The sequence below is a fragment of the Poecilia reticulata genome, linkage group LG2, assembly GCF_000633615.1.
Source record: "Poecilia reticulata strain Guanapo linkage group LG2, Guppy_female_1.0+MT, whole genome shotgun sequence".
Taxonomy (NCBI): Eukaryota; Metazoa; Chordata; class Actinopteri; order Cyprinodontiformes; family Poeciliidae; genus Poecilia; species Poecilia reticulata.
Genome location: NC_024332.1, coordinates 20089925 through 20105248, shown reverse-complemented (window position 1 = coordinate 20105248; position 15324 = coordinate 20089925). Strand labels below are relative to the sequence as shown.

Here is a 15324-nt window from a genome sequence, read left to right as displayed (position 1 = left end):
CACACACACACACACACACACACACACACACACACACACACACACACTCCTACTCCTGAAAATGCGAAGCGTTCAGCCTCTTCCTGAAAGGAAACCCGGGTGTGAGGACTCTGCCGCGCACCTGCAGAGAACGAGATGAAGACGAGGAAGAGGAGGAAGGCCGGAGAGCTCTGGAGTCACATCAAGTCTTTTTCATCTTCCTCTTCCTCCTCTTCCTCCTGCATCACTTTGTGCTGCTTTCCCCAAGAAACGCTGAACTCCAGGCGTTTAGCAGCAAGCGCCCCCTACTGGTGCAACTTGGAAATGTTTACTTTGAAATGCATTTAAATTATAATTATCACGTTTTTTTATGAATCTTCATCACGGCAAATGTTTGTTGGTTGGATGTTGACACAAACATCAGATGCTTCACATGACTTACTCTGCAAAAACACAACTTATTACCAAGTAGATTTGGTTTTTGTAGTGCAAATATCTTAGTACACTTTAGATATGAGAAAACTAACTTACAAGTAACTTCTCAGCAAGATATAGGAGTTTAAGTAAAGTATTCCTTAATTTTGATGAAAATTTCTAGTTCCAATTGCAGATTATTTAATTAAAAACATGGGAAAAATATCTTGTTGGAAGTGAAATAATCTGCCAATGGAACTGGAGCTTTTTCATAAATACTAAGGCGTTATTTACTTAAAACAAGCCTCTGCGTCTTGCTGAAAAGTGGTTTTGTCTCATTTCATGTGTACTAAGCTTTTTGTCCTATAAACCAGACCAAAACTACTTGGTAATATTTTGTGTTTTTGCAGTGTACATATTTAAAAGTTCATCTGAAACATGACCTTTCCTTTCTCAGAGACTAAAAACCTGAACTCCTCGAGAATTTTGTTTATAGGATTTTCAAATAAACTTATAATTGATAAATTACACGAAGGAACAAAGTGACTTCCTGCTACAACCCTGCGAAACAATTTGRTACAATTTTGTTGGTGTAAAGAGTCGAYCAAAAGGTAAATGACGGTAGAAATTAAAGCCGATTAAAGACTTAAAACATTTTAAAAATGAGAAACTCTCAAAAGTCTTCAGGAYGGTTTATGATAAATTTAAAATGAAAGAAGAAAAGCTTCATTGTTGATAATTAATTAGCCCACATGTTCTGGTCTGATCTGCTAGCTAACCAAATAACGCCTGACTCAAATATWTTTTTAAGCTCTTTACTTGGTGTTGTACTTTCTCTTTTTTTGTCAGTGTGTGTTTAAGCAAGTAATTRCAAAATGTAGAGTTCATACGTTTAAATAGAAACAACCTTTTAAAGTAACAATGTAACAACAGGAAAGGATCGTTTCTGTGAGGCAGTAGAAATGTGGTTGGGTTTGCAGTGTAAAGCAATAAGTTAAGTTTTGAATGCAGATGTTGTTCAAGACATCTCCTCCCCCATTTATTTATTATCTAATTCAATTTCCTTTGAGTTTCCTGTAACAAATCCTGTATATAAATCTTAAGGAGAGGTTTCGTGATTGATCCTTAATAACCAGCTGTAATGCCTCTGGAGTAGTTTACTTATGCAATAACATCTGAGAGCCAAAGAACGTGCAGATACAATTACTTTAAAGTCACTGAGTTTATTAGAAATAGCCCAAAATGGCTGGTGCAGAATGGCTTCAAATGGGCGTCTTGGACAGTCGGTGAAAGCTGAAGATGGGCGATCTAAGTGCTCTTGTGCTGAGCTGAAATCTCTTTGACTCAGCACAAGAGCAATCTACTGCATTTGTAAATTGGCGCTCCTAAGTGCTCGCAAGAATAAAAAGGAAGCAAAACAAACAAAAAGAAAAAAATCCAGACGTGTGTTTCTAAATCCAGAACACAAAGAGCAATTCCTCCGTTTCCCTGTTTTGTTTTATTCAAAGTGTCACTCCGTCTCTTAGAGCACTCCTTCACAAATGTAGGTGCAGCCAATTAAATATTTACAATCACTGGCAAACGGGGAGGGTTTCACGCAAGCTCAGTAGGGGGTTCAGAGGTCTCGAAGATCACCAACAAATATGGAGCCATGAAAGAGCGTCTGAAGGGAGCGTGCAGAGAGGACAGCTTATTTGGTTTTAACCTGCCAAAGTTTGACTTGGCTTTTACGCCATGAAGCAGAAAAAGGACCTGCAGCTCAAGCAGATTGATGGAAAGCTAACTGTTTGTATCATGTTGAAGACTTCTTCACCTGTCCAGGTACCAACTCACATAAAAAACAAGAACAGATGCATGTTAAGCTAATAGACCGATTCTGAAGTTTATTTTAAACAGCAGAGCTTGAAGTGTGGATTTTCTGTTTCCACTCAACTCAGGCCTTGTCCACACTAGAGATGGTTTTGAAGTGCAGTACTTTTATACCTCACCATCCACGCTGTGAAACTGTCCGACAGGTGGATGGGGAGGTACGTCTATCAACGTTCAATGAACATATAGATATACCTGCCTCCTCTGCCAAATAACCACCGCAACGTTAATTTTACTGATTTGATAGATTTCTTGATTTTCCATTTATCATCAATGATCTTCAGTCATCGTTGGACCAGTAAAATTTCTTGGTTCTTCCCGAGACATCAAGAGTGGACCAAGGTTTTTGGAAAACTGATGATTTTCTAGCACTGGACTTGGGTCACTTACAGTTTTTTAATCACCAGTTAAGCTTTTCTTATAAGCACAACAAGCGTCTGCTGTTCTTTGAAATCCCACAATGGAGCAACATAAACTAAGCAAAAGAGAAATAGTTATGCTCTCAAAATGTTCTTGACATTTAATGTGACACCTTGAAGTTCACTCTGGTCAAATCCAAACATATTTGGAATGACTTCGTCTTTCACAAGGTCAGGGGTTCAAACTCCATTTCTCGAAAGCCGCAGTTTGTCAGATATTAGGTGATGCTGGAATCAAATGGCTTAATTTCCTCTTCAGCATTCAGTCAAGTTCCTGCAAATGAACCATTTCTTTGACTCAGGTGCGTTGAGATGAATCTAAAAGTTTAAGCAGCACAATACCCCTAACTAGGGTCTTCTTGGGCTTTCTGCAAAGGTCTACATCCCATCCAAATATTTGCAAAGCTTTGTAAAACAATGACATTTGTTAAGAAGTACAATGAGGAGAGATTCTTTTGTTTTTCCTATATGCGTAACTTATTTCTCAAGAACTACAAGGACATTGGCTTTCTGGTTGAGAAATCTTTTTATTCTTTCTAAACAGCTCTTTTTTTCTTCTTCTACTTTGAATGGGCAATGCAGAAATCACATCTCCTATGAAGTGAAAACCTTGTATTACTCTCATTGGAAAATGGTATTAACATGGCCGCTTGTGTTTGTGGACATGGAGAGATAACGTTACAACGTTTCATCAGAAATCCGTCTATAAGTCAGACTTTCCAGCTGAATCCTGAGGTGTTCTTGTAACATTTATTTAATGTCAGAGAATCAAAGCATCTCTGTGATCATTTTCTTTCAGTTGGCAGGAGTTTTAACTGCAGTAACATATTGTGGATTTTTGTAGCTTATGGGTTAAAGCCAAAACTTTGCATCTCCAAAAATGAACTTTTCATCAGTTTTTAATGATAATGTTGCTCTGGATCCCATATTGTTTGCTTTTTTTGGATAGCCCTGTGTATTTAAATACCATATTGCAGCCCAACCCCTAGCAAACATAGCTGAAATAAAAGTCACAAAGATGCTGTAGATCTTCTCACAGCAAAGTTTAGATTCTAATGTTTTCTGTATTCTCGTGTTATGATGATGACTCACTGCTTTTCTTCTCAATTTGTGTAATGCGTCTTTTTATTTTCTTCCTCTTACGACTTCTACTTTCCTCCATCCGCCCTTCGAAAAGCATTATGATGCACAGGAACGGAAAAACAGATGGGTAAATGAGGTGCAGACAGGCCACAGGGGAACACTGACACACACACACACGCACACACACACACACACACACACACACTCCCAGGTACACAGGAAAATATATATTCTCTCCCCACACACACACACGCACGCACACAGAGAGAGAGAGAGAGAGAGAGAGAGAGAGGTCTATATGATGCTGGTGTCTTTGAAGCAGTCTGTCAATCAATCACACACTAATTCCCCAGGTTCCGTGGTCGCCATTTACGACGGGGGTCGATGCTCGGTAACCGTGGACACAGCGGACAGCCATCGATCTGAGACAGAAAGAGAAGCAGAGCAGTGTGTGTGTGTGTGTGTTTGATAGTCATGATGGAGAACAGCATTGTGGCTCTGCCCTCAATATTGATCGACTCCTGGTTGCACTGAGGCGAAGCGGGCGTTCTGACTCTGTGTCCGAATCTGTGTGTACTTGATTGAGTGCGTGTGTGTGTGTGTGTGTGTGTTTACCTATGTATCTCTACACATGAAGTGTGTTGGAGGGTCAAGGTGTTCTTCAGAGCAGTAATCAATCTGTAAATACAGTTTTGACCCCACACAGGGACTTCATTTTCTTCCCCTTCATTTCGTCTGTTCCTAAGTACTCTCTCTCTTAAACTTCAAACTCCTACACTTCAACTTGAAGACCTTGTTAAATGTTTTCAGCAGCTGCTGCTGCTGCTGCGTTCACTTATAATGTATTGTCAGCTGAAAATCCATGTCTTTTTGAGAGATGTCATAAAAATATATTTGCCAAAAGTCTACTACATCGAACACTGCTCGCCTGAAGTACCGTTTCCCCTGGCGGTGAGAATTGAGGTCATTCATAGTTGAAGCAATCTCTGGTCCACTTCCATCAAATTTGAGTCCACCAACCTGGTCTGCCACCMCCTGGGTGTTGTCCCAAGATACGTTTCCAGCTTGTTTGAGGCCGACTCAAAGTTGCTTTTTTTTTTTTTTTTTTGGCTCCATAGAGCCTCCTCAAGCTTGACCGTGACCACCAATGGATGATCAATGCCGCAATGGTTGACACCAATGACCTTCAAKCCACAGCAACTGGAAGTCTTCGTCCATTTGGATAGAAACTCTTTCCAGACATTGCCCATCATGACTTCTTTAGGTTTCTCAGGTTTTGGTGGCAGCCAACCTTGCCTCCAGCTCCAACTTACCACCATGTGGTGATCGACTGAAAGCTTWGTYTTTCTCAAATTAGCAGGTTTCTTTCTTGCTCTCTGCTTTGTGCCATTGAATGCCGAGATGTGCAGGCAGAAAGTAATCCAACATGCTGATTAAACGGTATCGCATCACGTCAGGGTTGAGCTGAAATTGGTGCTTTCAGAGCCAACCATACCCATTTCCTACATTTCTCAAGACAAATTTTTTCATTTTCTACAATTTCAGCAATGGTGTCAGTGGTTTCTCATTCTCACCCAGGATCTGAGTTATTTCTTCCCACAAATTTTTTTGTTTTCTTTAAGTCCTTGTATTCCCTCATTGATATACCCTACAAGTTTCTATATTCCCTAATCAGTTTCACTTCCAAAAATGGAGCGAATGGCAGAAATGGCCCCTTATCAGCTTGGTGTCGCATACAAAACTGTCAATGTGAAGAGTTTACCATGTAACACAGACTATGTTTCATGAAAATGGAGCTTTGTGTGGACATGTTTGCTTTGAGTGCATTGAAGTACAATGTGGACATTGAAGTACTTTGGACTTTCCAAGTAATTTCATGGAAAGTCTTCTGCATTTTAGAGCTTTAGATGTTGTTTTTACAGCCAAAGGGTCAGAACCGAGCAAGTAAAACACCAAATTTTACAACTGACAGATTTAAAGCGGCCATTCTCAAAATGTGAGGTGGGAGCCCCCTAGTGGTCTGTGAGGTACTGCATGTAGAGGACCATTTGCATGCTATGATGTGAGCTCACAGTGCGACGTTACTGTTAGCTTACCAAAGGATTGTGTTTGAAATTAATGTTGGATTAATGGCTTAAGATCGGGTCACTAGGAAGAAAGCCTGGAGGTACCGGTAGAAAGTTTCTCGGGGTGAGTTGCAGAACTTTTCTTGAACATTATTGCGATACATAGCATGACATGAGTGCGACACGCCGGTGACGAGACGGTGAGCAGCGCTGCGCCCCCACACTGACTAACTGCATCTCAACACCGAACACAAAATTATTTATGCTGGGCTTTCTACTGGCATTTGAAAGAAAATGTTTGTTTTCGCCAAAGCAACTTAAGTCTATTATCCTAAATTACAAACAGCCCTAAAACGTTATTAGCGCGCACAACACGCGTAGTAAAGAATTTATTTTATTTCCATGTGTTTTATATCGTTGGATCAAAGTCGGTGCCTTTAGCATTTCGGTGAAAAAGTGGATGTATAATAAGAGATGCACTTCTACTCTGCATCAGTCAGCGGAAAATGTGGCTATATGTATTACTTTGTCTAGGTTAGATTAACCTGCACACAGCTCTGCCCTTCATACCTCACTCATCCATCCATCCAGTCAACCTTCCATCAATCCATCCATTCTGCTTCAAATTAAATTTCAAACTCCTCCCTCCATCCCTCTCTCCCCTCTACCTTGTTTTCTTTATAGCTTACAGACAACTGTACAGTGTGTAATGGACATTCCTGCAAGGCCGTCAAGCGTGACCGGGGCAAAACCAACTGACCTAAACACACACACACATGAAAGTATGCAGAGATAAGCATGAATGCATACCTCTCTCTCTCTCACACACACACGCACACACACACTTAAAACATAAAAGCACTCAGCACAATGCAAAAGCTACCGTGCACGCTTACACACACACACACACACACACACACACACACACACACAGAGGGTCATCTCTCTCACTCTGCTGGTTGTTGTGTATAGAAGTCAGTTCCAGGTCAGCGCACAGAGCCGAGGATCTTGTTCCTTACAAAAGACTGCATGTACATGTGTGTGTAGCTGTGTGTGAGTTAATGTGCACCAGGCCTGAGGTGTCTAAAACTGCTCTAAACACTCGCGTTGAAAAGAGGGTTTGACATCGACCCGTCTTGACCGTCACTGTGTGTGCAGAAAGGCATCCTGGGTAACAGCAGGCCGTGGCTAGACTGCTGGTTTGTGATTGGCTCGCTGTGAGGAACATTAGAGTTGATGGGTTTCAAATCAGCTGACTGTACTCACAACAAGATGACTAACAGTAGTGATGTGTGTGTGTGTGTGTGTGTGTTTAAGGGCTGACCGCGGCCGCCATGGCAGAGCTCCAGAAGCTGCAGAAGGTGAAGATGATGATGAGTCTCCAGAACGGCAACGAGTCCGACAACGACGACCTGCACTCCAACACAGGTGCTGCACGCTAACGCTAACACAGGCATGCTGGGAAACGATGAGTAAAGTTGCTTCTCACAGTCTGACTCAGGAGAGGAGTCCAAATATGGGGACACTGTGGAAGTTTTGTGTGAACATTAGCAATAATCTAGAGAAACCMCTGGAGACGAGTTAAACTTTTTAAGGCCGTTTGTTCTTTCTGTGCGCTGTAATGAACTCTACACCCACCTTATCAGGCCTTCACACCGTTAGTTTGTGTTCGCATCAGCAAAATGAACAAAACTAACCGGATCAGCAACTTGAGAAACTAGAGGAATGGAAGAAGAAAGGAGCTTGTAATAACCCTGGAACTAGCCTCTGGTTTACTGTGGTCTTCTCAGGATAACAAGGACTTCGTCAGCACAGCGTCTTTAAATTGGTCTGCTTTTCTTGTTTTTTTTTTTTTGAGAAAAATTATTTAGATTTCTTGTATGTCTGGTACATATGAAGTAGACTTTGACTTGCATGTCAATCAGGTGTAAAGAAACCCAGAGGGAAGTCTGAATCTTTAAAGTGTTTGTCTCCTTTTTGTTCTCTAAACTCAGTTACTTTTCAGTTTGATTTAATTTTGACTCTTTGTTTTGCTCGTTGCCTCTGACTCGACACGTCATGCATGCAGCAGCGATTTCCAAACTTTGGGGTCCAGGCAGAAAAAAATGACAATAATAATCAAGATTTAAATTCATCTGTAGTTGCATCTTATTCTAGTTTTTTATTCTTTTATATTAGAGCCAGAAAACCCTAAAAAATRAAATAATCTCCAGARGGTTAGAGAGATTTGTTGAATAAGCTCTTTAGGTTTAGTTCAAAACAAATGACGTCATATTATTATGTAGATTAATTAGTGACATTTTTAAACTTTTATTACTTCTAGTTTTGACTCGCAGACAAAAACCCAAAATTCAGAGTCTCAGAAAATGAATCTAATCAATAAAAATTGATATTTTATGTGATCGGCCTGGTTCTGCTGAGGTTCTGGAAGCCCAGATCGGATTGATGGTTGCCTTCAGGTCAACTGACTCTTCTCTTTACAACAGCCAGTAGAGTCTCTATGGGGTTAAAGGTCAGGCCAGTTTGCTGGCCAATCAGGAACAGGATCACCATGGTGATTGGACCGGCTGTTGGTACCGTTAGCAGTGTGGGTCGGTACCAAGTCCAGCTGGAAAACGAAATCADCATCTGYAGAAAACCTGTCAGCAGATGGAAGCATGAAGTCTGAAATGTCCGGCTGCATTGACTGAGGATTTCAGGAAACCCAGTGGACCAGAACCAGCAGCTGACATGGCGACCCAAACCGATACGGACTGGAGACGTCAGTCAGCCTCTCCACTCTTCCTCCAGATGATGGGACCTGGATTTCCAAATGAAATGGAGAATTTATTTTCATCTGAAAACAGGACTGTGTATCAATGAGCAACAGTCTGGTTCTGGTTCCCATAAACCCAGAAAAGACGGGTTTTTCTGCCCATTTCTAGGATTCGTCKGTCCTGGTGAAGCTCCTGATTGGAYTCTGGTTGTGCAGTTATCCCTCATACTGGTGCATCTCTGCTGATTCCCAATGAAACCATTTCAATCTGTAGCGTTTCTGTTCCTTTTTAAGGAGGCGCGGTTTTTACCTGACACCTGCAACAAAAACCGCTTGATAACTTTAAAGTCCACGTCCATTCAGGCCTGAACTGCTCTCGTTTTTTTACACGTTACCTATAAAACTTGGACACTCAATCTCTTCTGTTTGTTTCTCTGAATTATTTAAGAAGCGAAAAACAAAAAGCAGAAAGAAGATAAAGGAAGGAGCGATCCCTTCATTTGTTTCCACCCTGGTTCTTCTCCGTTTTCTCCTTTTCTTCAGCTGACCTGGCAAATGGGTTGATAGAGTTACTCTTCCTCTCTACTGTCATYTCAYTCTTTCGCCAAGTCGTTTTTTATTTATTCCCTCCTGCTCTCTTTTTTTTTCTACGCCTCCTTCTGTCTTCTTTTCTTTCATTCGGAGTGATTTTTKTGCGCTCGCGGTGAGCCTCCTTTTCATTGTCCGACCTTGTTTTCTTTGTGCGAGACACTCACACCGGCCTGGGAAACTGTGGCGGACAATAGAAGAGAGGAACCAGCGTATGAAATGAAAAAGAAAATAAAACGAGGTGGGGGGAGAGAAAGGGATATTTAGGGCGAGAGGGAAAGGGGGAGAGAAAGAAAAGACGCTGTGGCGTTTGGCTCGGGCCYGTTCGGCACGCGGTGACAGAATAAAAATGAGAAAAACACAGATTGGAGCGAGGGATGAATGACAGGARAGATGGAGAGAAAAAACGAGTTTCATGTCAACGGTCTCKGTGTCACAAGAGGAAGAGAGTGAAACTAGGTGGAGCTGAGGAATAAAAGTCAAATAATCGTGATGAAGAAAAGATAAACGGRGCRAATAAAAGGGGAAGAATGGGAAAAAGAATAGACTTGTAGGTTTAAATAAATGAGATTTTATTCCAGWTTCCTGTGGGAAACAAACAGCAAAGGCTCCTAATACACAACTATTCAACATTAAGCCCTTAAATTAATCAGAACTGGCCACTAGAAAGCTCAGCTAAATGTTCTTTAAGGGTTTTTAGTTTATAATTAGCAGAATTAAACCGGTTCTGGTCCTGCAGAAAGAACCGGTTTGGTTTTCCACAGCAGGAGAAACGTCATTTTCACACTAAAACTGAAACTCTAGATCAGTGGTGTCAAACTCATTTTAATCAAAAACCTGATTGTTCTTAAAGGGCCGGTTGAGCCGGAATCTATTGATAAAACCAATAAAACTGTTAAAATATCAATAAATAGCTGTTCCTCCAGGATTTGTGATTATTTTACTGTTTATTTTTGCAATCAAAATGACACATTTTGTGGTGAATATTAAGAAATATTTGTAATTTTTTTATTTTTTTTACAATATTCACGCTAATGTATGATGTCAAATGTGACTCTTTATCACTCGCCGTATCAGTTACAGATTCAATGTTTTTGACCAATTTTGAGAAAATTAGCAGTAAAATCAGGAAAGAATGTCAGTAATTTGTTGATTTTGTGTGATTTGTGCAGATTTGTGAAAAACTGGATGTAATTTGGAGTCCAGACGGCCACACAAAAAGCTACGGCGGGCCATATTTGGCCCCCGGGCCTTGAGTTTGACACCTGTGYTCTAGATGCCTCGTTTCGCCACAGTGACATCACTGGTTAGCATCTTTTAGCTCTGCACTCGTCAGACCCAGGTGTGCAGAAACAGGACGTATCTAAAGGTTGGAAGRTAAAACACATCTAGATGCAGATATTCCAGATCTAGAACAGATCTAGATCTGTTAAGGTAACAACTTTTGCTGGCTCATAAATTGTCCTACAAGTTGTTGCAATAATAATAATGTTATGAGAACATTTTCCAGTAATAATAACATAATAACACATTCTCAAAGATCAATAAATTTACATTTCAATGAAAATGTAACATTTTAAATACCTAAAATAAATAAACGAAACAACAGAAATGAATTATAAAGTCTGTGTAAACAAAACTGTCCATCAAATAAAGGGAGAGTTCAGACCAAACTACCAAACTTAAGACTTTTATCCTCCTGCTTTTGGTTGAAAGAGAGAAAAGAGATGCAAGTGGAAATGATTGAGCTTGTTTTAATTTATTATGTTATTATTTATTGCTTATTGCAACAGGAGACTTTGATGTAAAAGATGCATTTCAGSAAATATCTAAGAATGAATAGTTAAATGTGTTGAAGCCGTTAGCTCAGTGYCTGGCCCTCTAACCAGGCGAATTCTGAGGTTTGTTTCATGTTTCAGCTAAATGTAGCTCTGYTAAATTTGGAAAACTGCAATAATCCCCAAACTTTAGCTGATTATTCAAAGGTTACACTGAAAAAGCTCCAAGATGGAGGTGCACCAGACTGAAAGACAAAAAAAAAAAAGATGTGGAAAAGACCGAAAAGTGACAGAGGCCAAGCAAAAAAAAAGAAAAAAGAGAAGAGCCAGAGAGAGAGCGAGAACATCTGCCCATCTGTTTATTCTTCTTTTCTTCCCCGGTGTAAATGGCAGCGGCGATGAGGCCCAGCTGTCGTCCACACACACCGAGCGAGCGCAGGGAATTCAGTAGGCAATAATAGAGAGAGACGGTCGCTAATTCAAACTAATGGAGGGAGATGAAGATGGATGAGCGCGAGAACGGTGGAGCGGAGGCAGAGGTGTGGAGGGCGAGCGAGGCAGGATCACACGGAGGAGRRRGAGAGAGAGAGRGAGAGGGAGCGASGTGAAGAGAGACGGCCATTAAATACATTTTCCAGTCAAACAGAACGTTGTCATTGTTAATAATCAGGCTGAGTTAGCTGGCACAGTGGGAGGCTTTTAATAATTTATTAATGTCATAAATTCATCCGACTCCGTTTAAAACATCAATTGTCTCTGCTGGTTAATAATCGGAGCGTTTAAAATGCTGGAAAGATACAATAAACGTKTTTTTTTTCATGACGTTTAGATGCATTTTGTCYGATTTCCTGCTGTAAAAAACGTGTTTTAGAGCCTAAACGCGATAAAAGACGAGGGTTTTATTTCTCTCGTCTCGTGTTTAGTGCAACAGAGTGTTAAGAAAAAAGAAAATTACAAGAATAAAATCATAATATTACGAGAATAATGTTGAAATAATGTGAGACTAAAGTCAATATTACATATAAAAGGGAAAAAGTTAAATATTAACAGAATAAAGTTGGATTTTTATGACAACTTTTGTAAAGGTATGACTTTATTCTTGCATTTTTTCAACTTTATTCTCATATTATTTTAACTTTATTGCTGTAGATGTTTAGTCTCATAATTTTATTTTATTATTTTCTTAGCATGGCTSTAATGTTCCGTAGCTTAGAGCCATCTAGTGGCTCAAACTGAAAATTGCAACAAAATACTCCAAACCAAGCGAAAAAGAAGCATTTCTAGCCGTTTATCTTCTGTAGAAACGTAAACAGCAGGAATAGATCAGCTTTTTTTGTGTGTTTTTTAGATGTTTTTTATAGTAGAGGTTCAGATCCCAAATCAAAATTTCCCATCAGAACCATCGTTAGATTTCAATACTTTTTTTTTGCGGTTACGCGTTTTCTTGTATTTACGGTAATTTCTTTTAAAGTGTGCAGCTTTTTTACGGTATTTACGACCCGTAGAGAAATATCTAATCTCGTCTCGGTTCTTTTCGATTAAAGTTCAGTTAGTTTGTATATTTGTTTTTCTGTCTGGTGGACAGTAAGCCGGAGGGATGGACGTTATTTACATTTTTCTAATTTTGTCACCATCCGGTCATAAAAATCCAAACATTTAAAGACATTTTGTGTTTAAGCGTCTTTACGTCCCATAAAGTTCTTTTGGTAATTGTTGTTTGGTTTTCCTGCCGTCCATTAAGGAAACTTTAACCCACAAATCTGCTCTAATCTCTGTTTTACTAAAGTGCAAAGTTTGGCCTCAACCTGCTGGGTCAGAACCGACCCGACATGCAGAACCGGCCGGGTCCAGCTCATGTGATGAATTACAGGAAACACCATCTTCCCTCTCTCTGGAGAGAACATCTGAAAAATGGTCCAGGAAGAGACTAACACAATTATGAGTAATAGAATCGAAAAGTGCAGAGACCAACGTTAAAGTAGAGGAAAAAGTGGAAGCGGCGGTTAATGTTACTGATTCACCTCCAGTCTGTTTGCTGTCCGATCTGCCCAGCAAGAACGGAGAAAATACCAACAAATACCAGCTAAAAAGACTTTAATCAGCTCAAAACAAGAGGAATCATTTACGTCCATCTCTGTTAAAACACTTACTGATCTATTTCAAGGGATTAAATCAGAAACGAGRGAAAATATGTTTATTTTTAAAACTCTAAATAGTTCATTGGTTAGAAACTAATATAAAAATGTGGGCTTAGTTAAAAGWATAGGACAGAAATGATTAATAATCCTCATTGTGGTGAACTGATTATTGAAATTGATTGTTTAGTAWAATATACAGACTGTAAAACAGCAGTCAGAGCATTAATCAAGCCAAAACTGCACAAAAAATGTTATAATTTTGCATTTAATATAAAAAAAACCGCAGGGCTGCACAGTGGCGCAGTTGGTAGAGCTGTTGCCTTGCAGCAAGAAGGTTCTGGGTTCAATTCCCGGTCTTTCTGCATGGAGTTTGCATGTTCTCCCTGTGCATGGTGGGTTTTCTCCAGGTACTCCGGTTTCCTCCCACAGTCCAAAAACATGACTGTCAGGTTAATTGGCCTCTCTAAATTGCCCCTAGGTGTGAGTGTGTGTGTGCATGGTTGTGTGTCTCTGTGTTGCCCTGCAACAGACTGGCGACCCGTCCAGGTGACTCCGCCTCTCGCCCGAAACGTTAGCTGGAGATGCACCAGCACCTCCTGACCCCACTGAGGGACAAAGGTGTATGAAAATGGATGGATGAAAAAAACCTTTGTGTGTAAATATATTCTAGGAAGAGCTCTACATATTAGCTTCACATTATTCAAATTCTGTAAAAGAAATCAAATAAAATATTATATTAAGCACCTTTTGTTTGTTTAACTCATAAAATAATCAACAGATCAGCCTGTATCGATGGGCTGAGCGTTGCTGTTGCATTTTAGCCTTTAAAATATGTATTTTCTGATTTTAGAAATAGATGGAGTTGTTTTTACATCTCAATGTATTTCTAATTTTGAGACGGTGTATGAAGGACAGTCGGAAAGAAAAAGGAATAAATTTCTAACTCCATTTTTTAGATTATTTTAAGAAATTTTATAGAAAAAACGTGGAAATTTCTGAACTGAAAATCTGAAAATGTGCGAGGAAAACCTCAAAAAGTTTGAGATTGATTTTAGAAATTTTCTAGAAAAAAGTTGAATTTCTCATTTTGAAAAGTTAAAAATGTTAAAAAAAAAAAAAAAAAAAAAAAAAAAAAAAAAATCTAGAATTTTTTTTAAATCTGATTAATTATCTATAAAATCAATAGAACATTATTAAAATAGTAGTAAACAGCAGCTTCAGGAAAGAAGTTTAATGCCTTCTTAAATGTCCTTTTAATGCCAAACGAGCCTCATCAGAATATAAACTGTAATTTATTGAATATGGCTGCACATTGCTGCCCATAAACCATCCTGAATGATGCGTTTTTAGTTATGAGTGCGGATAAATCACAGGTGYCGGCTTGAACCAGCCTGGAGGGACATTTTTCCTGTTCACTGCCTTGGATTGCTGTAACTAGGTTAATACAGCCATGTGGAAACGAGCGCGCGTGGAGACTAGTTAATGCTGGTTATACGTGAGGAAGGTGAGCCCTGGCTGCCATACTCTTCATCACTGATTGCATATAAATGTGTGCACCTCTACCCAGGAGGGAGTGAGTGTTCCTGGGATAAAGAGCGCCTGACCAGCCCCCCTGCTGGAGCCCACAGCGGCGGAGGAGGAGGCGGCGGCGGCGCCCCGGCGGTGGGAGGAGGAGCAGCAGGAGGAGGAGGAGGAGGAGCAGCGGGAGGCCCTGGGAGGGGGTCCGCCTTAGGAGCCGTCAGTCAGCAGCAGCTCCAGCAGCAGCAGCAGCAGCAGCTACTGGCTAACAGTGAGCGTTCATCCACCGTGATAACCAGGAAGTCCTTACAAGGACTTCGATTCATTTAATTTAAGTTGGCCTTTTATTGTGGCAGGAATATTTACTCTTGTGAGATGTTTCCGTCTGACAAAAGTTTGAGTCACAAGCAGACAGCTACCGCTAATAAGCTGCTAATAACCCTTACTCACTAGCTAGCTGGCTAACTAGCTTTTATGCGTCTGGGAAGTGTAAATTACTGTGGTGTTCATCTTTGCTACATGACCCACACAAGGCTTAGGGTTTGACAGTAAGTCAATAACAATATAAATTGTGATGTGATCAGTATCAATAGGTATAATTTTCAMTAATTCCAATGAACTCCGATCCAGAACTGCACAGCATTGTGGGGGATGTAGGCAGAGGAAAGGCTTTAGCCACTGAACCCGTCACATTTAGCTAAGCTAGATTGGTGGAAT

General features: G+C 40.2%; 1 protein-coding gene across 1 annotated transcript in view; it reads left to right on the top strand.

Moving 5' to 3' along the window:
• Nucleotides 1-15324, top strand: part of dachb (dachshund b) — a 107239-nt gene that overhangs the window by 69400 nt on the left and 22515 nt on the right. The window contains exons 3-4 of the mRNA XM_017309116.1: nt 7148-7258; nt 14657-14878. Coding sequence (XP_017164605.1) covers nt 7148-7258; nt 14657-14878 — 333 coding nt within the window. The remainder of the gene's footprint in view (nt 1-7147; nt 7259-14656; nt 14879-15324) is intronic.